A 20,811-nucleotide genomic window follows, 5' to 3' on the forward strand; every position below is an offset into this window, starting at 1 on the left:
CCCGTCTCTACTAAAAATACAAAAATTAGCCAAGCATCGTGGCACGCACCTGTAATCCCAACTACTTGGGAGGCTGAGGCAGGAGAATCACTTGAACCCGGAAGGCAGAGGTTGCAGTGAGCCAAGATCGTGCCACTGCACTCCAGTCTGAGCAACAGAGCAAGACTCTGTCCCAAAAAATAAAAATTAAAAAAAAAAAAAAAAAACAGATGAAATCTGAAAATAGTATTTAAAAATCAATTATGAAATGGAAGGTTCAGACAAGACAGATTGGGCCAGATAATACAAAGCAAGTAAGAACCCAGTATGAAGTTAATCAAGAAAATATTATTTTTAAAAGTGTTAAGAATTTTTGGCAGCAAAGCATGTAATAACCAACTATAAACTTACCCAAGAAGATATTATTAAAAAGCTCTAAGATTTCACCATCTCAGGTATAATAACTGAAGAGACTTTTCCTAACTCATGTACTACCTCTCGGTTTTTACATGAATTCTCACCTACTTAAAATTCTTACCTGAAATTCAGCTGTTTTAGGATTACTTATGTGGACTGCCTTTGTTGCAGAGATATCCACACCAAGTTTATCAGCAATATCTTCTTGGGAGCACTGTGAAGTACATACAAAACAGATTAATATGGAAAAGCAATTAAGTTTAAAATAAAACGTAATGCTGTAAGTCAACTTCTAAGAGCAATTTATATTCTCTACACATATCAGCAAGTTAAGAATAGGCCTGGTGTGAGCTGAAGTAAATGTAATAATAATAATAATAATAATAAACAAACAAAAAAGAATAAGCTAACAATAAATACACATCAATCTCAGGCCCACAGCAGACGGAATTTAACATTAATACTTCTTTCACAATGAGTCCTAGCCATCATACAGAGCTAAAGTAAATTTTTCACATGGAGATGGTATAAACTGTACTCGGGCCCTTCCTAAGCTAGTTTCCCATTTACCTTTCCAATCTAATCTCCCATGATGCCCTAGCCATTCCCTAAACCTTATGTTTCCCTACCTTACCTGAAATGCCCTCCCAGCCCCACTTGCTACCATTCCCTAAGGCTGACTTAAATGACCTCTCTTCCATAATATTCCTAATGACTCTAGTCAGAAACTTTCTCTCCCTCCTTGGTATTTCATGACTTTCCATTTTGACTACCATTGTAACCCTTGCTAAATCAATCCATAATGACTTGTGGCAGAACAGTAGGACTGACAACAGAATTCAAGTGACTGGAACTCTGCCCAGTGTTCTTTTACTGTATCACTTAACTTCTGTGCACATGCCTGAAACTCATAACAAATAAACTGCCGAGTACCCACCAATCGAAGAGAAAGATGCTTGCCACCCTCAGAAACCAGCATTGTAGGCAGAAGTTATGAAATTAAAAACTCACTGACGATTAGATACATCAAGTCTAATAATAAATGATATAATGAGATAATGCAAGTATGGTGCCTGGCACAGAGTAAGCACTCAAAAAATGTCAACAATGATGATAACTGACAAATCATTACCAAGGATAAATTATTATCATGTATATTAATGCTAGCTTTTTGAAAAAGCATTAAAACGTAACACAAAAACTGACGTACCATCAGATTATTGTACTATTGTCCAATGGTAGGCAATATTGTTCATTATGCTGTTCTACAACTAGTTTTCAAAGGCTAGTTGGCCGGTATTTCACTTATTAAAACAAAATGATACACATCAGCTGAAATGGTAAAAAGAATTCATTTCATGTCAATGTCAGTTCTAGTGATTCTTGCCATGCTTTCTTGAGAAAGATCCTGAAGCCACATCCAGGCATAGCAGAAAACAGCTCCCCGATCTGCTACAGCTGCTGAGGTGGAGAATGGTGGCACGCACACTGGAGATAAGCGTTTTCCCCACAGCATAAAGAAGTTTTACAGCAAGACTTAGGTATAATGTGATTGATTAATTAGGAAATGCAACTGACATGAAGCAATCTATTCTCAAATGAAACTAGTCTTCTCTGTGTAAAAGAAAAACACTCCACAGACACATAGCAATGCAGCTGTGTATCTGAGTGACCTTGTATTTTATCATGGCAATGGATAATAAGGAATAGTGACAAGAGGCAATTTAAATTAAGCTACCCTGAAGTGGCAGTAGTTAGTACACAGTAAGAAACTTTTTTTTTGTTTGAGACAGAGTCTCACCCTGTCGCCCACATTGGAGTTCAGTGGTGCAATCTCGGCTTGCTGTAACCTCCACCTCCCAGGTTCAAGCGATTCTCCTGTCTCAGCCTCCCGAGTAGCTGGGATTACAGGCGTGCACCACCACACCCGACTAATTTTTGTATTTTTAGTAGAGACGGGGTTTTGCCATGTTGGCCAGACTGGCCTCGAACTTGTAGCCTCAAGTGATCTGCCCGCCTCGGCCTCCCAAAGTGCTGGGATTACAGGCATGAGCCACCATGCCTGCCAGGAACTTTTTTTAATGTTAATATTTATGTGTTTATTTTAATGTGTTAGAAAAATACAACAAATAAATGAACCTTATCGTTTTTACAGATATTATTCCTATAACAAGGCTGAAGTACATAAGCCAACTTAAAAGTGAGCCAATTTAAAAGAAAATATTACAACTACTATGCAGATATAGCAAAAATCAATATGATGAAATGTGAATTATTTATACTTGGAAAGTCAGGGACTAGGTTTCAGAAAAAAAAATGGCTGTTACTCTTGTGCAAAACTGGATTTAACAACATAGACCATCTTTGCTCAGCGATGCTTAGGCTTGCCTATAAACATCTTTATAAACATCTTTAATGTTGAAATTCCTACAGGAAAATTTAGTACAAATCTGAAACCCTCTAGGAGCTCACTCCTTTCTCTTCCCCCCAGTGATAAACAATGAATGTATTAAAGTGACTTTGGACAGCTGAACAGACTGTTTCTAACATCCCTCGTGTGACAGTTCAGTCACAGGCCTTGGATGCAGACAGGCATGGGCGGGAATCCCAGATCCACAGTCATGGTGTAGGACAAGTTACTTAAATTAACTGCTGTGAAAGACAGGAACGCCTACTTCACAGGAGTATACTGAGAAGAAATGGAATCATGTACACAAAGCCCTTGGCATAGGGTAAACATTCCCTGCAGAGCAGCCACTAGTCAAGACTCAGCCTCTGTGCTCCTTCGAAGACACATGAGGCTCCAAGGTCACACAATCAAACTGGCAATGGATATTGTAATAAGTATAAAGCATAAGTATAAAAAGGATAAAGTAATAAGTAACTTTTCTCAAACTGGCACCACTGATATAAAAGGGCAGGGAAAAATGCACACCCAAGTTTTAACAGCAGTTGTTTCTGGGGAGGAAAAGAGGATTCGAAGTGGGGAAGAGAACTGTTATGGTTTAATCTACATGGTTAAAGTATGAGTCCTTTAAAATAAGATGTATTCCTATGACACTCATATGTTTTAAAAAATAAAAATATATTTTTCAGTTATTTTTGGTACTTCATTTTATATGAAATCCTGGACGCTCACAGCTACAAATGTGTGTATATATATGTACACAGATGAATGACATGGCATTACAGACCTAGTGTACACGGTATGAGACCATGGAAAAGCACTGTTCTAGGAGGCCAAAGGTCAGGACCCTGCTCATGATATAATGAGATCATGCAGGTATGGTGGCCTGGAACACAGCAGTTCTCCTGCTGTCCGTGTAAAATGTGCTACGTACTTATCCTCTCTCAGCCTCAGGCTTCCTCATTGGTGCAGTGCCTGACATATAATAAATGCTCAACAAATGTTGAATGAATGACTCCTGAATCAGAAAAATCAAAATATTAAACAAACTAGAAGTAGAGCCCCTTAAATACTCTAAAAGATTGAGAATTTCAGGGCTAGGGCTAAGTTGCAGGGGAGAAAAAGAAGTAGCTTCCTTTCACCTCATAGATTAAACATACTTGAATGCTCAAGAACTACATTGCAGGCACCGCAGAAATGCTCAGGAAGAGGGAAAAACGGAACTACAAATTGCATACACATTTTATTCTCTCAAATGATCAATCTGGTGGGGGAGGGAAATTTCCTTCTGTTTTTGTAATAAAAGTCATTTCCTGATTTAGGCCTTTTATGTCAGCTTTTCAACTCAAAGCAAATGTTTGTGAACGTGTTCAAAGACAAAGAAATTAATTTAATGTGGAACAGTCCACAAGCCTTTACCCAGGACGGCATCTAGTGGGCACAGCCATAACCAAATTAAGACCAAATATTCTAACTTAATAAATTTGGTTATGAAATACATTGTGAACTCTCAACACTCACATGAAACTATAAAATACTTTGTCATCTGTCATTTAAGGTATTTTTTTCTAGGCCTTCATTTTCTTTTGTGGCTGTAAAAACAAAAGCTTCAAAATTACTTTACCAGGAATTATATAATCTCAAGTAACAAATTTGTTCTTCCAGAATCTGGAAGTTCTAACCGTCTAGATTTTATAAATTCTTATAAAGCGTCATAGAATAAATAATTCAGAGAGTCTAAGTAAACAATCATCTGGGCAGAAAAAGCATGTAAGACGTACCAGGGCAAAGGTAAGTGCTTCAGTGAAGCCAGCGGCTGCCATGTCATGTCTGAGAAGTTCAGTGAGCTTATTAAGAGGAAACTGAAAAAAAAAAAGGATCCACTTGATTTCACCTCAATTATTTCTTGTTTTTTAAAAGGGAGATTTATACAGAACATGTCATTAAAACTTTTTTTAATAAAAATGTTTAAAAGATTAAAAACCTTTTCACCCTTACTAACGTACTGCTAATGCCACTATTTCCCTACCAATATTACCTCCTCCCTCCCCACCGCTCTGCCACCCTCTGCTCCTACACAGATGTACAAACCACCCCCACTTCCATCTCTCCCACACACAGCTTCTGCCTTCAGGCCCAAGTTGAGAAAATGAATCTCTGAGAGATTCAACAAGGGCTCCAAACTTGAAACCTGTCTTTCTTCAAAGAACTAGTCATCACAGGTTTTCAACTTACTCTAATCATTTGGGCATCTGTTTTGTATCCTCTCCATAGCAAATGCCTCTCATTGCAGAGCATGTCCAAATACTGCTTGATTCCTACGTTCTGTTTTCTCGAAGCCTTCCTGGCATTAAATAATCAGTTTCTAACAATAAGGAGTGTTTATTTAAGGATGCAATCTTACTTGATTAGCTATGGTGTAAGTTTTCGGGAGAGTCATCTGAATGTTGTTATATCCATAAGCAATAGCTGCATCTTCTACAATATCACATGCATGGATAATGTCAGCTCTGGTTGGAGGGATTTCAATCTCAATCTGATTCCCATCACCTATGACTTCTGATTTTAAATACATCCTGGTCAGAAGTTTGGCAAGATTTTCTGGAGTTTCTCTGAAAAAGGAATGAACAAACCATAAACTTCATTGGATTTTTTTTTAATGTTTACATTGTGCTTCAACATATGCTACTAGCTGAAGCAGTAATCTTTCTTTTTGAGTTCTATCAGAAACCAGATATCTTAACTGATGTTTTATCATTCCTTAACTGACTCTGAAGGATCGCAAAAAAAAATTAGTCATACGTGTACTTTGTTGTTGAATTAAGTGAAGTTTTCAGAGCATACCTGATTCCAACTTTTTTGTTAATTAGGTCAGCTCTCACCATCTCCTTTCGGTAAGCTAATTCCTTAAAGAGAAAGAGTTTAAAAAGTAAATCATTTCCCATCAGATACAGCTTTAGACTCTTTTCCATTAAATTAGTCATTATTGCAGTTCTATTACGTTCCCAAGAAATTGTCATTAGAGCCACACATTGAGAATAAACTTGATGTTTCAAAAACAGTATTATGAGGAATAAATTTGCTACATTAGATTCATATATGAACATTCTACTTGCTAGACAGTTTGCACTGCCTGGAAATAATATAAAATGCCAAACATTTTTCCCTTTCAGATAGTCAATCCCCATTCCCCACAGTAAAACACTGTTGTGCTACATCATTCCAAAGACGTTTATAAATCCTGCTAAAGATTTTCAGTCTCGTCCTATGCAAGCAGATGGGTATGACCAAGAAAGAATAATTCCAATGTCACAAAGTCCATCATACTAAGTCTAAGAGCATGATGAAGATATTCCTTTCTTGCCATTTCCAGGTGGAGAAATGAGTCTCCTTCAAACAGTACATAACTCCACTGTATTAGTGAGGTGAGAACACACACACATAAAACCCAGGCTTTTCAACACCTTTGGAAATGTCCTTATGAATATTTCTTATCACTCATTCACTCTCAAAAGTATAACATGCCACTAGCAAAAAGGCCATAGATTTTAAAACCTGTTTTGATTCAAGTAAGGGCAATGGTCCGGAACCTTGCTACTCAAAATGCAGTCCTCAGAGCAGAAGCACCAGCATCACCTGAGTGCTCGTGAGAAAGGCTGACTGCAGGTCTTGATAGCTAGTGGCAGGGACACCAGAGCTACTGAAGCCCAATCTGCATGTTTTCAAGATCCCCAGGTGATGAGAATGCACTGCAGGGTTTGGGAGGCACAAGGTGAAGATTGCAAAGTAATAATAACTTTTCTCAATAGTTACTATGACCTAAATAGTTATTATGAGCTGAACAGTACGAGATGCATTTTAAAGATAATCTTACTTAATCCTCACAACAGATGCTACTAGTATTCTCATTTGACAGGTAAGGAATTTGAATTTTAGCTGAATAACTAGTTCCAGGTCAGAATAGTAAACTGCCAAGTCCAAGTGCTGCTATATGCCCAGTGCTTAGAAAATGATTATCAGATAATAAGCATTTGGTATATGTATTTAATAAGTGAATGCATGCATACAAGAAGTAACAAATGGCTGGGCGTGGTGGCTCACGCCTGTAATCCCAACACTTTGGGAGGCTGAGGTGGGTGGATCACATGAGGTCAGGAGTTCGAGACCAGCCTGACCAATGTAGCGAAACCCCATCTCTACTAAAAATACAAAAAAGTTGGCTGGGCGTGGTGGCACAAGCCTGTAATCCCAGCTACTCGGGAGGCTGAGGCAGGAGAATCGCTTGAACCCAGGAGGTGGAGGTTGCAGTGAGCTGACGCCACTGCACTCCAGCCTGGGTAACAGAGCGAGGCTCCATCTCAAAAAAAAAAAAGAAGTAACTAATGAACAAATTAATGAATTAATAAATTAAGACAACCTAATTCCAAAGTACACACCATTAACCATTAGTCTGACTACTGATAACTTATCTCCTCTAGTTCTCTTATTTTAAAACTTTATTCTTTTCTATGAAATAACAAAACACAAGAAAAAAAATTTTTAGGGTTTGAGAAAATATGCTATTTCATGTGAGAAAGAATCAGTTTTCCCCAGAGGATCCTTCCCTAAGAAAAGCTGTTCTAACTTAAGTTTAGGAGGAAATAAATGAATAAATGCCAAAACACTCATGCAGTACTCCTTTTGAGAAAGCCCACCATTTCAAATTTACAAAAGATCTCTATATTACAAATAAATGATTTTAAGGGATTATCCATATGAGGAGAAGAGTGAACCAAATATCAAAATATATTTCTCCTTTTCTTCCCAAAAATATATAATCACTTTTATTAACACTTGACAAATCATCATATTGAAAAGAGGCTGGACGCGGTGGCTCACACCTATAATCCCAGCACTTTGGGAGGCCGAGGCCGGCGGATCACAAGGTCAGGAGATCAAGACCATCTTCTCTAACATGGTGAAACCCCATCTCTACTAAAAATACAAAAAAAATTAGCCGGGCGTGGTGACGGGCGCCTGTAGTCCCAGCTATTCAGGAGGCTAAGGCAGGAGAATGGCGTGAACCCAGGAGGCAGAGCTTGCAGTGAGCTGAGATTGCGCCACTGCACTCCAGCCTTGGCGACAGAGGGAGACTCCATCTCAAAAAAAAAAAAAAGAAGAAGAAGAAAAAGAAACTTTTCTCTGGCATTATTTTAAAACCATCTAAAAAGCTATCTCCAGCTAATCCCAATTGCTACTGTCATAAACTGCAAAAATGGCCACAAATTTCTCCCCTCTCTGTATCCATGGCCTTGCAATGTGACACTGCCAATCTTCCAATCAGGAGATGACATCTATTTCTCCACCCGTCAAATCTAGCCAAACGACTAGCTTTGGCCAACAGAATAATGTTTGAAAAATGCGTGGGCACTGGGCATGCTCTCTTGCTGCTAGGAACCCTGCAACCAACCCCAAGTCAAAAAGCCCAAGCTAGCCTGCTATATGATGAGGGACACGTGAGTTGTTGATCCCACTGCCAAGAAGCAGACATGAGTGAGGCCATCTCAGATCATCCAGTTGCTAGCCAACCAGTCAACTGACTACATATGGGTAAGCCCAGCAGAGATTAGCCAAACTTGCTCAGACCAGGAAAACCACCCTATTGACCAAAAGAAACATGAGATAAATAAATGGTTGTTGTTTTAAGCCACTAAGTCTTGGGGGTATTTTGTTAAATAACAAAAGCTAACTGACAATAGATACTTAAATCCAAATCAACTTTTAAAAACTAATATTGTCTGTATAATTTCAGTTATGCTTCATACAGTTATATGTTTCTTTTGAAGCATAATTAATACTCTAGAATAAAATATGATGCTAAATGTTAATGTCTTCCGGAATGGGGAGGTTTTGATCTTAGCAAGTTTCATCTACTGTAAAAGCTATTTAAATAGTAGAAACTATTTCAGGCTGTGATTTACTTCATAAATGACAAGGGAATAGTGAAAGATTCAAAGGGGAAGAAAAAGCTCATCAAAGAATGCTCTCACTGAATGAGAACCACGAAGTGACTGTGATACTGTTATGTTTTAGAACAGTCATCTTTATGTCAAGTCCCTTGGGTGGGGGGGACAAAACCCCCCAAGAATAATACTGGTTTAGATTTTTTACCAAGATCTTATGTCTTGACAATAACTGTGTGTTTACTACTAAATTAGTCTTAATAATACATTTGAAATTATTTATTAGTTACAGTGATGGCCTTCAGCAACTGTTAATTCAAGTGTGAACAGACTAATTACGTTTGGAGGGCTGAGTAATCTTAAAAGGAGTGAGACTATAAATTACTTATTTAATAGGTTCTATTGTTCTACAGCACTGTAGGATGCTATAATGTAATTAACAACAATTTATTGTATATTTTCAAATATAGAGGAGCAGACTATGAATGTTCCCAACACAACAAAATAATAAATGTCTGATATGATGGATACGCCAACTACCATGATTTGATCATTACATATTATATACATGTATTGAAACATCACACTGTACCCCATAAATATGTACAATTATTATGTGCCAATTAAAGAATAAAAACATTTTTTAAAAAACTACTCAGTTAACTAGTTAATAGGAGAATAAATCATAGGAATTATGACCACACAATGTTGTTGTATAATGTTGTGTGTTTACAGCTGCAGTCAAACTGTCTGAATTTAGATCCTAGCTCTACTACTTAAAAATAATAAGCAAGGTATTTAACATCTCAAGGTCTCAGGGACTCCATCTGGAAAAAGCTTAATAAGAGCACCTACCCTCACAGGATTACGTTGAGGACTAAATCCATGTAATGCACATAGTATAGCGCCTGGCACACGGGTGGGTAGGTAGGGGACGGATAGACAGACAGAACATGAGTGCTCTATAGCCATTATTATTAGCATTGTTGTCATAATCATGAAGTCATTTCCTAAGCACTTACTGGAAAGGTATGTGATTTTCCATTAGGAAAAACCACTTCAGCAGCTTCGACCCTGAAAACAAAAGCCAGAAATAAAATACTTAAGAAAAAAATGTGCCATAAATTACAGACATGTGTATGGTTATCAAATCTTTCATTTGGGCTACAACTACAGCCTCAACACATTCCATCTATCGCATTCCAACACTGTTTGGATTGATCCTGCTATAAACAATAATACTCTACTGTTTCATCTCCTAGGGCTCTGATGTCCTTTTCAGGCACCACCTACTTGAAAGGTTTATTTTCCAGTACTGCAAAGCATGCATCCTACAGGGACTCCTTGCCAATATTGACACACACATTCTAGGCTTTACCAGGGCAGTGTGTTACATAATAAAACTGACAGAATCACTGAAATGAAAATCAATTTAAAAAAAAACTGATGCTGCCCATATAATTTCAATCACACTTTCTACAGTTATATATTTATTTTCAATTATATTAATATTCTAGAATAAACTATGATGCTAGTACTAAGGACCATATAGATTTGTTAAATAGTTTTTTAAACTAAAAATATGCTTTGGAAAAAATACAGTAATCTTACCGATATGGGATACATGCTTTGCTCTTATATATGCTTCTCTACCTCTGTTTAGCTGTTCTTTTGCTGTTCTTCCATCTATATATTCTCAAATCCAATGATCCCCAAACACAGCTTAAATTTCATTGCCTCCATGAAGCCTTCTCAGATTGTATTAGCTGGCAGTAACTTGCCCTTACGAACATCCGGAATATCACCAAAACTTTTTAAAGTACTTAATGCTTATGACTTTATCCAATATTTATGCGTATGGCTTATCTCCCTGAACAGATTATATGTTCTAGTTATAGGAACCACATTTTTAATCTTTATATTTATTTGTTTATTCATTCATTTTTTTAAAGACAGTGTCTCGTTCTGTGACCCAGTCTCAAGTGCGGTGGCACAAACATAGCTCACAGCAGCCTCGACCTCCCAGACTCAAGGAATCCTCCTGCCTCAGTCTCCCCAATAGCTAGGACTACAGGCGCAGGCCACCAAACCCAAGTAATTTTTTAATTTTTTGTAGATATGGCGTCTTCTTGTGTTGCCCAGGCTGGTCTTGAACTCCTGAGCTCAAGCAATCCTCCCGCCTCAGCCTCCCAAAGTGCTGGGATTATAGGTGTGAGCCACCGCACCTGGCCTATCTTTACATTTAGCACAAAGCCTTGCCTTCAGAACAATGGGCCATCAACAAAGGTGCTGGATGAACTTACGTAAATTGATTCTCACAATATTCACTGAACATGGTGACAATAATATCAAGAACTATTTTTGCCTGCAAAGAAAAGAAAAACAAATATAGTAATCTATAAATATATTCTCTTCACTCAGATGGAAATGAATTAATATTCAATATAATTGTGTCCTCAAACCTTTACATAGACATTTTAAGAAAGGAAGTGGAATAAAAACATGAGTAGGCCTAGCCTTATCTTCAGGTGTTCTGCATTTACGCAGTTCTCTGACAGTTATAATCCATGACTGAGACAAATCGTTTCGTTCCCCCACCCCCAACCTCAGGTTCACTGGGCTTCAACAGAGACAAATGGTTAATTACTGGAATAAATCTTAACAATCTCCTAAGTCTCTGAAGCCAGACTGCTTGAATCCTGGCTCAAGCACTTACTAACAGTATGACACTAGGCAAGCCACTTCTCTTACCTGTTAAGGAGATAATGAAAATTCCTATCTTGTCTGGTTCTTACAAAGATTAAATACATTGGCATGTAGTAAAGAACATATAGATTTGTTAAATAATTTTTCTATTTCAAAAAAAATTCTTAGAAAAAAAATACCGTGACTTTATTGGAATATATGCTTTACTCTTATATATGTATTTCACTCCTATATATACAGGCTTCAGGAAAGACATTCAAGGTCTGTAAATGCACGAATTAAATTTTTTTAAAAATTAATATTAAAAGCTGTACTACCCTGACAATATTTCTGAAGGCAAGGAGTACCTAAAAGTTATAAAGGAAATACCTTACAGTGGTCTCTAATCCTATAAGATGTACATGAATACCATTTATTTGCCCTATTTCTATACTCCAGCCTTCTCCTGCCATTGGAGGTTACCTTTTTTAAATTGTTTAACTGCCACCTCATTTAACATATGTAAAGAAGTCATATGTCATAGAAAAAGCTTTCATAGCAACCCATTCCAATAGATGAACTGACTAAAAGTGGGTGAAGAATTATAGTCTAGATAATTTTGTGTGCATAAACCATCTATCAATTTACTAAATAAAGCTTCTTCATCGCCAGTTCTTTTTTTCTTTTTTAAGATTTTAACAAAAAATCAAATTTTTTACCAAATTTACCAAATTACTCTGCATATAAATTAAGTCAACTAGATAAACAATTTATATGGATTTTGCTACAGTACTCATTCCATTTTGTGTTTTATAGTTATGTAGATGACTAACTCTCCCCCTAGGAGTTCTTTGAAGTGAAGAAACATGTAACTCATTATTAAATTCTTGGCACTGGAAAGACATTCGGTGCTCACTAAATATTTGTCGAATTAATGAAAGCACCATAACCAAAGTGTAAAATATCTCTATCTTTTTAATTGTCTAAATTTCTAAAATATGTTCCCACCTACAAAATGCACATATTTGAAATTTTAGCCATTTAGTCTTGGTCCGGAAATAAAATCTATCCCATCTGATCATACAAAAATTGAGTAAAAGTTTTACTTACCTTAGTAAAGTCAGTTCCTGTGCATTCAATAAAAATATTTCTAGTATTTACTGTTATTCTGGAATGATCCCCTGCAATGAACACAAAACAATAACATCAAAATAACTAGTTTCAGAAATATAAGTGTACTATTAAGCTCAACAAAACAGAAAATACGTTTTAAATGTAAAACATTAAAAACTAACACTTTGGCCAGGGGTGGTGGCTCACACCTGTAATCCCAGCACTTTGGGAGGCTGAAGTGGGCGGATCACCTGAGGTCAGGAGTTCAAGACCAGCCTAACCAACATGGAGAAACCCCTTCTCTACTAAAAATACAAAATTAGCCAGGCGTGGTGGCGCATGCCTGTAATCTCAGCTACTTGGGAGGCTGAGGCAGGAGAATCGCTTGAACCCGGGAGGTGGAGGTTGCGGTGAGCCGAGATGGTGCAATGGCACAACATGGTGCAATGGCACGACATGGTGCAATGGCACGAGAGTGTGCCATTGCACTACAGCCTGGGCAACAAAAGCAAATCTCTGTCTCAAAAAAAAAAAAAAAAAAAAAAAAAAAAAACCTAACATCTTAAGAGCAAAGGGATAAACAACTTATATTTAAAGCTCCTACTGCAAGTTGAAGAATAAAAATAAAATAATTAACAGGCCTTTACTGAATGCATACAATGTGTCAGGTGCTATGCCAAGCACTTAACATAGGTTGTCTCCTTTAATCTTTACCACAATCCCATGATGTAATTGCTGGCAAGAAACTAAGTTCAGAGAGATTAAACTATTTGACCATGATCACGAGCAGCAAGGCTAGGATTTGGGTCTAGATCTGGTTAACTCTGGGGCCCATGTTCTTAACCACTGTAACTACTAGGGTCCAAGATCTTGAGAAGAAGCTTCTCCTTCTCATAGCAAATCAGCTAAGCCTCCTTCTTACCTCCGGAAAGACAAACATCTATGTCTCAGACATCATTAAGTTTTGTAAATACATTCAAACTGCCTCATAAAAATAGCCTTCAGAAAGGAATTAAGAGGGCAAAATTTAAATTAAAAGTTTTTGTTTAACTATATAACTAGGCAAGGCCAGGCACGGCAGCTCACATCTATAATCCCAGGGCTTTGGGAGGCCAAGGTGGGAGAATCGCTTGAGCCCGGAGTTTAAGGTTGCAGTGAGCCATGGCTGCACCACTGTACTCCAGCCTGGGTGACAGAGCAAGAGCCTGTCTCAAAAACAAAAAAAAAAAAAAAAAAGAAAAAAAACTACAGACATGACAGAGTTTGACTTTGAGTTTAACCAAACTATCAAAGGTTATTTATCAACAACCTTTGAAGAAATATAAAAGAACCCAAAACCTAGCATCAGGAATTATTTATAAATGTATGAACATAAGTTACATAAGAATCACCAATAAAATGTTGTTGAATAAATGAATGAAAAGAATGATTAGAATCTACAAAAGACCTGAGATACTCAGATTATGAGTTATTTGAATTTGATTCAGCCAAGTCTATTGAGAATTCTACAGAAATGCTGAAGATTAAAAGGAAACAGCAAAGATCTGTGATGCTTATAAAATAACTCACCATTGATGATGGGAGGCATTGAAAGGACGACACCATTGCTATCATAGATAACTGGATACAGGGGTTTGTTTTCAATGATATGTAAATAATGTTTCAGGTGATTGTCAGTCTGAAAACAAATTAAGTCAAATAAAATTAGTTTTTTTTTTAAATTTCCATCACTATGGTTCACACACTGACCTAATATTAAAAAAGAAGAGAACGCCAGGTGTGGTGGCTCATGCCTGTAATCCCAGCACTTTGGTAGGCCAAGGCCGGTGGATCACCTGAGGTTGGGAGTTCGAGACCAGCCTGACCAACATGGAGAAACCCCATCTCTACTAAAAATACAAAATTAGCCAGGCGTGGTGGCACATGCCTGTAATCCCAGCTACTCAGGAGGCTGAGGCAGGAGGATCACTTGAACCCGGGAGGCAGAGGTTGCGGTGAGCTGAGATTGCACCATTGCACTCCAGCCTGGGCAACAAGAGCGAAACTGTCGCAAAAAAAAAAAAGAAAAGGAGGGGAAAAGTCAGAAAAACATTAAAACAGACCCAAATTAAAGAAAGCTCTAAATTTATAAGATTTTCTAATATAAATTAATATTCCAATATTCAATGAACACAATTGAGTCATTTCTCAAGAGTGAAAACAGATTTGCACTGGTATGCCTGAATCATTTCAAAGGAAACATAAACCATGACAAAACTATTTAGATAAATACGAAGAAGTCACTTGCAAATCAGGGCAAGGATGACCCTGCTTTTTCTAAATGACACCTATTTTTTCCTACTTGTTAAATACAATCCAAAGTGACTACTGAATTCATTTTCACTGCTGGACTTTTAAATAATGGGAGATAGACAGCTTGTAACAGTATTTCCCACAAAAAACACTAGCTAAGTTTTACTGTTCTTTATACTTGCATGAGTTTCAATTGAAGATTACAATGTGGTATGGTCTACTTCAGTGGTTCTCAATCCTAGCAGTACACTGAAATCATATCAGAGGTTAAAAATTTAATAATAAATAAAATAAAACTATGTTCAAGTCCCACTCTAGATCAGATGAATCATTGTCTCTAGGTTGGAGCCCAGACACTGCTATTTTTTAAAAGTATTGATTACATTTCCCTAGTTGCAAGGCTTGAGTTTGATGGAATTTCATGATTTTTGCAAAGCTGCTGCATAATCAAAAAGAGTATTTACCTTGTATATGTTCATCAGTTCACAGGCTGTATACTCCTTGGTCTTATTTAGAGGCTTGAATTTGATATCTGAAGGACGCTTTGCAGTATAAGTAAATGGGCCTGACAAAGTGTCCAAATCATGGGTACCAATGGCAACCAGTGCTCTTTTCCTAATTGTTGAGAGGTTGAGGGAGAATGAGGGAGGAAAGGAAAGGAGGAGAATGAGACAGATTTGAATATTCTAAAGCCAAAATTCTAAAGATAACATAAATATAGACTACATATTTTTTTAAATTATTTCAGATATTTCCCTGAAACAGCATATTGCTACTACATGGCATCATTAGTGGCATATAATGAACAAATTCTCACAACCATTAAGAGTACTGAGAAATCACAAAACTACCTGAAATACATGATTTCAGGAGCTGAAGAAAATTCCTTGCCATTATGTTTTCCCAAATATTGTTTCTAGGATATCTTCAAAGTTAGCATTTCCTTTACCTCTTTTAACCTATTTCTTCTTGATATACTCAAGTAAACATGTTTTAATAAATTAGAATGAACTACCGAATTGTGGGCTTTTTGGCTTTCCTATGTTTTCCTAAATTTTATCACAGAGCTGCATTACTTTAGTCATGGAAAAAATTTAATTTTAATTTTAATTTTAACAGCTCTGAATTACAGTTCAAGTTTACTTTAATGTATAAGGAAAGTTCAAAAGGTATTCATTTCACTTGTTCTACTGTTTATCCACAAAGGATTTAAGGTAATTTTAGGAAATTACAGCAAGCTACAAAATAGGAGAGAAAGAAATAGAAGTAGGGATGTAAAACCGAGCCAGGAAACGTTAATTCTGAATTAGAATCTAAAGGCCTAAGTCTTACCAGGAAAGGACACAAGTTTGGCTTTCTAACAGTCAATCTGAAAAGAGGAACTTGGTCAAAATTTGTGTTCTTAACATTCTTTAGTTTAAAATGTATGTGCACTAAATTAGTTTAAAATGCTTAATATTAAATTTTGGTCAACTTCTGGGACTGCAGGACTGGTGAACTACAACTTTAATAAATAGGGTTAAAAGGAATTGCTAACAGGCAATAAGGGAGTGTTACTTTACTCAATTAGTCATATGCTTACAGAAGATAATAAACCCAGAACTATCATAGGATAAAATATACACGGTTCGATAAATGTAGGTAAATTAATAATTGACAAATGCACAGGTAAGAAAGTCTGTCTTCTTAGATATTAATATTGGTCCCTTAATCCTAAAACAGTACCTCAAAACATCGCCAAAATTTCAACTTCAAATCAGCAACAAAAAAACATAACTCCAGATGAATCAAAGACCTAAGCATTTTGAAAAGCAAAAGACAAACATACAGGCACACATACAAAAGACACCACAAAAATTATTCAAAGAAAATATAGAGGCCAGGTGAGGTGGCTCACGCCTGAAATCTCAACACTTTAGGAGGCCAAGGCAGGAAGACTGCTTGAGCCCAAGAGTTCAAGACCAGCCTGGGCAACATGGTGACACCCCATCTCCACAAAAAATGTAAAAATTAGCTGGCTGTGGTGCCACACACTTGTGGTCTCAGCTACTTGGGAGGCTGAGGTAGGAGGATCACTTGAGCCAGGAAGGTCAAGGCTATAGTGAGCTGTGACTGCACCACTGTAGTCCAGCCTGGGCAACAGGGTGAGGCTCTGTCTCAAAAAAAACAAAAAAGATAAGAAAATATAGAAGAATATGCTTAGGCCGGGCGCGGTGGCTCACGCCTGTAATCCCAGCACTTTGGGAGGCCGAGGCAGGCGGATCACAAGGTCAGCAGATCAAGACCATCCTGGCTAACATGGTGAAACCCCGTCTCTACTAAAAATACAAAAAATTAGCCGGATGTGGTTGGCGGGCGCCTGTAGTCCCAGCTACTCGGGAGGCTGAGGCATGAGAATGGCATGAACCCAGGAGGCAGAGCTTGGTGCACTCCAGCTTGGGCGAGAGTGCGAGACTCCGCCTCAAAAACAAAAAAAAAGAATATGCTTAAAACTGTAGAGTCAACTTCCAGGACACCACTTCTTAAGTAGGTCATAAAATCTAGAAGTCATACAGGAAGACTGATAACTATATCCAAATTAAAAACCTTACATGTCCAAAAGAAACTAAAAGTCAAAAAACACAAAAAAAGGTTTACAACATATATAGAGTAAAAAGATTAACATTCCAAATACAGTAAGATATGAAGAAACTAAAAATATTCAGAAATCAAGATTTTATCTAACATAATGGTAAAAATTTCAAAGTCTTGCTATAAAAGAGCAGCAACTGAAAGCTGAAAGAACTGAGCAGAAAACTGAACCACTGCTGAGTCTGAATCTAGCTAAGTATTCAGGTCTTTGCCTGAAAGAACAAAAACCACTCTTCAGAGAAACATAGCAAAGTCAAGACTCTTCCCTAACATGATATTCTATATGCATCAAAAGGCAATGGACATGAGAAGAAATATGGAAGACATGACTCTTACTCCAGACAAAACCAGTCCATAGAAACCAACGCTAAGATGCCCCAGATTCTGATACTGCCACATAGATTTTAAAGCTGCTACTAAAAAATGTTAAAGAATTATGGAAGAACATACACATAATAAATAGACGAGGAAATACCTGCAGAAAAGAAGGAACTATTTTTTTTAAAGGCAGTGGATTGCAGAGATGAAAAGTAAAATAACTGAAGTAAAAGACTCACTAGGCACTTCAAGCCAAGACAGAATAACACACTAGATTTACTCTTGCCTGAAACAACCAAAGAGCAAAATATATGGAGCAATAGTTTTTATGGCACCTAACAGCAGGCAATGAAGGGCAGCAATCCCTGAGACACAGGAAACAAGTGAGGTGAGCCCTGACTATAGGGCAGGAAAGGGGGCCCAGTGGAGCCCAGGAGACTCCCTGAGAGCAAGAGACATAACTGAGAGTTTGGGGAGGCCAAAATGGGCAGAGTCCCAGAGAAAACCAGAGAGCTACACAGAGAGAGAACTCTGAAGATATGCAGAGGGTCCCGCTGGAATACTGGTGAGCTCAGTATTGATCAGAACATGCAGCTGAGAAAACTACCCAAGGCCAGGAAAGAATTACTCAAGGGAATTAGAGGAAACAGTGCTCCATGCTCACACAGACTAAAACTTCACTGCCCATGTAGCAATGGATATAGTAGGCAAAGGGTCTTGCCTCAGCAGTAGGGACTAATTAGCCTAAAAAAGAGGCTTAATCAATAAAAATAGAGGAAAAAATAAGAGAAGAATCAATGAAACCAAAAGTTCATTCTTTGAAAGATCAATAAAATGAGTGGTTCATGCCTGTAACCCCAGCACTTTAGGAGGCTGAAACAGGAGGATCACTTAAAGCCTATAAGGCCAGCCTGGACAACTAAGCAAGACCCCCGTCTCTACAAAAAAATTAAAAAATTAGCCAGGTGTGGTGGCTCATGCTTGTAGTCCCAGCTACTTAGGAGGCTGAGGCAGGAGGATCACGAGCACAGAAGTTCTGAAGTTACAATGAGATGATCATGCCACTGGACTCCAGCCTGGACAACAGAGAAAAACCCTGTCTCAAAACAAACAAACAAGCAAAAAGATCAATAAAACTGATAAACCTCTAGCCACACTGATCAAAGGAAAAAAAAGGGAGAAGACAGAGGAATGAAAGAGGTGACATCACTACAGATACCACAGATATTAAAAGGATAATAAAGAAACATTATGAACAACTTTGTCAATAAATTTAATAACTTAGACAATATTGATATATTCCTTGAAATACATAAACTTCCAAAGCTCATTAAAGAGGTTAATTAGGATTTACTGACAGAAAAGAACTCTGGCACACCAAAGTAGTAGGATGTGTTCAATTCTTCCCCTTAGAAAAAGCTCATGATTTCCAGAAATACCAAATAAAACAGAGCTTAAAGTTAAATTAAGTAAGAAAATGTCTGTTTAGATTAAAATAGCTTCTTAAAATAAACAGATAATAGAGCCAGAGCAGATAGTGTGGCTCAACCACTTAAGTTATACCTATACTTGTCGGAAATCTTGTATTTTGTTCTTAATTTTGAAATTATATTTAAATTGTTATTGTTTTGCTTAATAACGACACATTGGCAAGCTGACATAGAAACTCTTTTATATACAAGGACTGGGAATAATCGTTATTTGGAATCTGAAAAAAAATGTTGCTAGTACCACATGCACAAAGATGTTTTTCACCATAGCAGAAAATGTCTACGGTTCTCCCTCCATCCTGTCCCTAGCCCATCCCATACATGTAAACCCCTCCTAGGCTCTACAGTTCACTAAACTACAATTATTAGCAAATAGCTGCAGCAGATCTCACACAAAAAGATAAATAAATAAAAATTCTTTTTCTATTTTTATTTGAGACATATATAACTATCAATCATACCTTTGGATCAACATGCAGTAACTTATGCTGATCCACTTCAGAACCAACACAAATAAGCTTAATATGTAGCTAAAGTCTGAGGTTTCTCATCATCAGTAAGTATACAGTTTCCATTAGGATTTTGAAATACTTAACTTTGTTCAAGGATTCCCATTGTTACCTTCACTGACCTTTAAGAGTTCAGAAATCATACACGTGTGAAGATTATTGCCCTAAAGGGAGCTGTGCAGGAAATTATGCATAGTAATGTAAAGACTGAATAAGTAAAATTTAGTCATTTAAACTCAACTTCTGTCAATTTATAATTACTCTCACTCAAAAAGTGAGAATAAGCCAAAATGTTATTTCCATTTTAAAAATGATATATCATACTTCATTACCATGGTGTATACTTAGTAGTATAATCCACGACTGATCTGAACCAAAACAACAACAACAAAAAGCAGGCAAGTCTCTAGGACTAGATAATTCTTCTCTATACAGTATTCAAAATATACCTCCTGTTTCTCCATGCATATGGCATTTACAAGCAGTAAAAGGTATCTGGTAAAGCAAAGTGAAAGTCTCATATTCTGTCACATACTATTCATGTAGAAATGCTTTGTAAAAAATCTGCGGAGGAAGAAAGGAAGGAGAGAGAGACAGAAAGAGGGCAGACGTGGCAAGAGAGAAGAGGGAGAGGGATCAGGATGGAAAGGAGATAGGAAGACAGAGGGAAAGGGGAAGCCAAGGAAGAAAGAAAATGCAACCACAAACCTGCAAATATTCTGATGTAATTTCTCCTGAAGTTCAATGAAGCTGTCATATCGATCTTTAGTAAACTTTATATTACGGAGAACTGCTGCTACCGCAAAAGGACGTATCTTAGCTGTCTGAAATTCATAATATCATTAGAGATAGCAAACGGTAAGGCTTTTCTTTGTAATATCTTGTAATAGGAAGGCAGCTGCACTCTTGCCACTGGCATACCTTTTCATTCAAACAAGTATATATTAATTTATTCAGTCAACAAGTAATAAAGTGGTAAACAAGAGACAGTCACTACCTTCACAGAACTTATATTTCAGTAAGATTTC

The 20,811-nt window shown here is 37.2% G+C and overlaps 1 protein-coding gene across 2 annotated transcripts in view; it reads right to left on the minus strand.

Annotated features, from left to right (window-relative positions):
- FARSB (phenylalanyl-tRNA synthetase subunit beta) overlaps positions 1–20,811 on the minus strand; it is an 83,538-nt gene that overhangs the window by 46,392 nt on the left and 16,335 nt on the right. For both annotated transcript variants that reach the window (XM_054477328.2, XM_063648000.1), the window contains exons 5-14: positions 20,492–20,607; positions 15,300–15,450; positions 14,113–14,221; positions 12,541–12,611; positions 11,049–11,110; positions 9,768–9,819; positions 5,648–5,709; positions 5,208–5,415; positions 4,585–4,665; positions 518–610 (exon numbers count right to left, since the gene is read on the minus strand). In XM_054477328.2, coding sequence (XP_054333303.1) covers positions 518–610; positions 4,585–4,665; positions 5,208–5,415; positions 5,648–5,709; positions 9,768–9,819; positions 11,049–11,110; positions 12,541–12,611; positions 14,113–14,221; positions 15,300–15,450; positions 20,492–20,607 — 1,005 coding nt within the window. The remainder of the gene's footprint in view (positions 1–517; positions 611–4,584; positions 4,666–5,207; positions 5,416–5,647; positions 5,710–9,767; positions 9,820–11,048; positions 11,111–12,540; positions 12,612–14,112; positions 14,222–15,299; positions 15,451–20,491; positions 20,608–20,811) is intronic.

The sequence above is a fragment of the Pongo pygmaeus genome, chromosome 11 (genome assembly GCF_028885625.2).
Source record: "Pongo pygmaeus isolate AG05252 chromosome 11, NHGRI_mPonPyg2-v2.0_pri, whole genome shotgun sequence".
In the NCBI taxonomy this organism is placed as follows: Eukaryota; Metazoa; Chordata; class Mammalia; order Primates; family Hominidae; genus Pongo; species Pongo pygmaeus.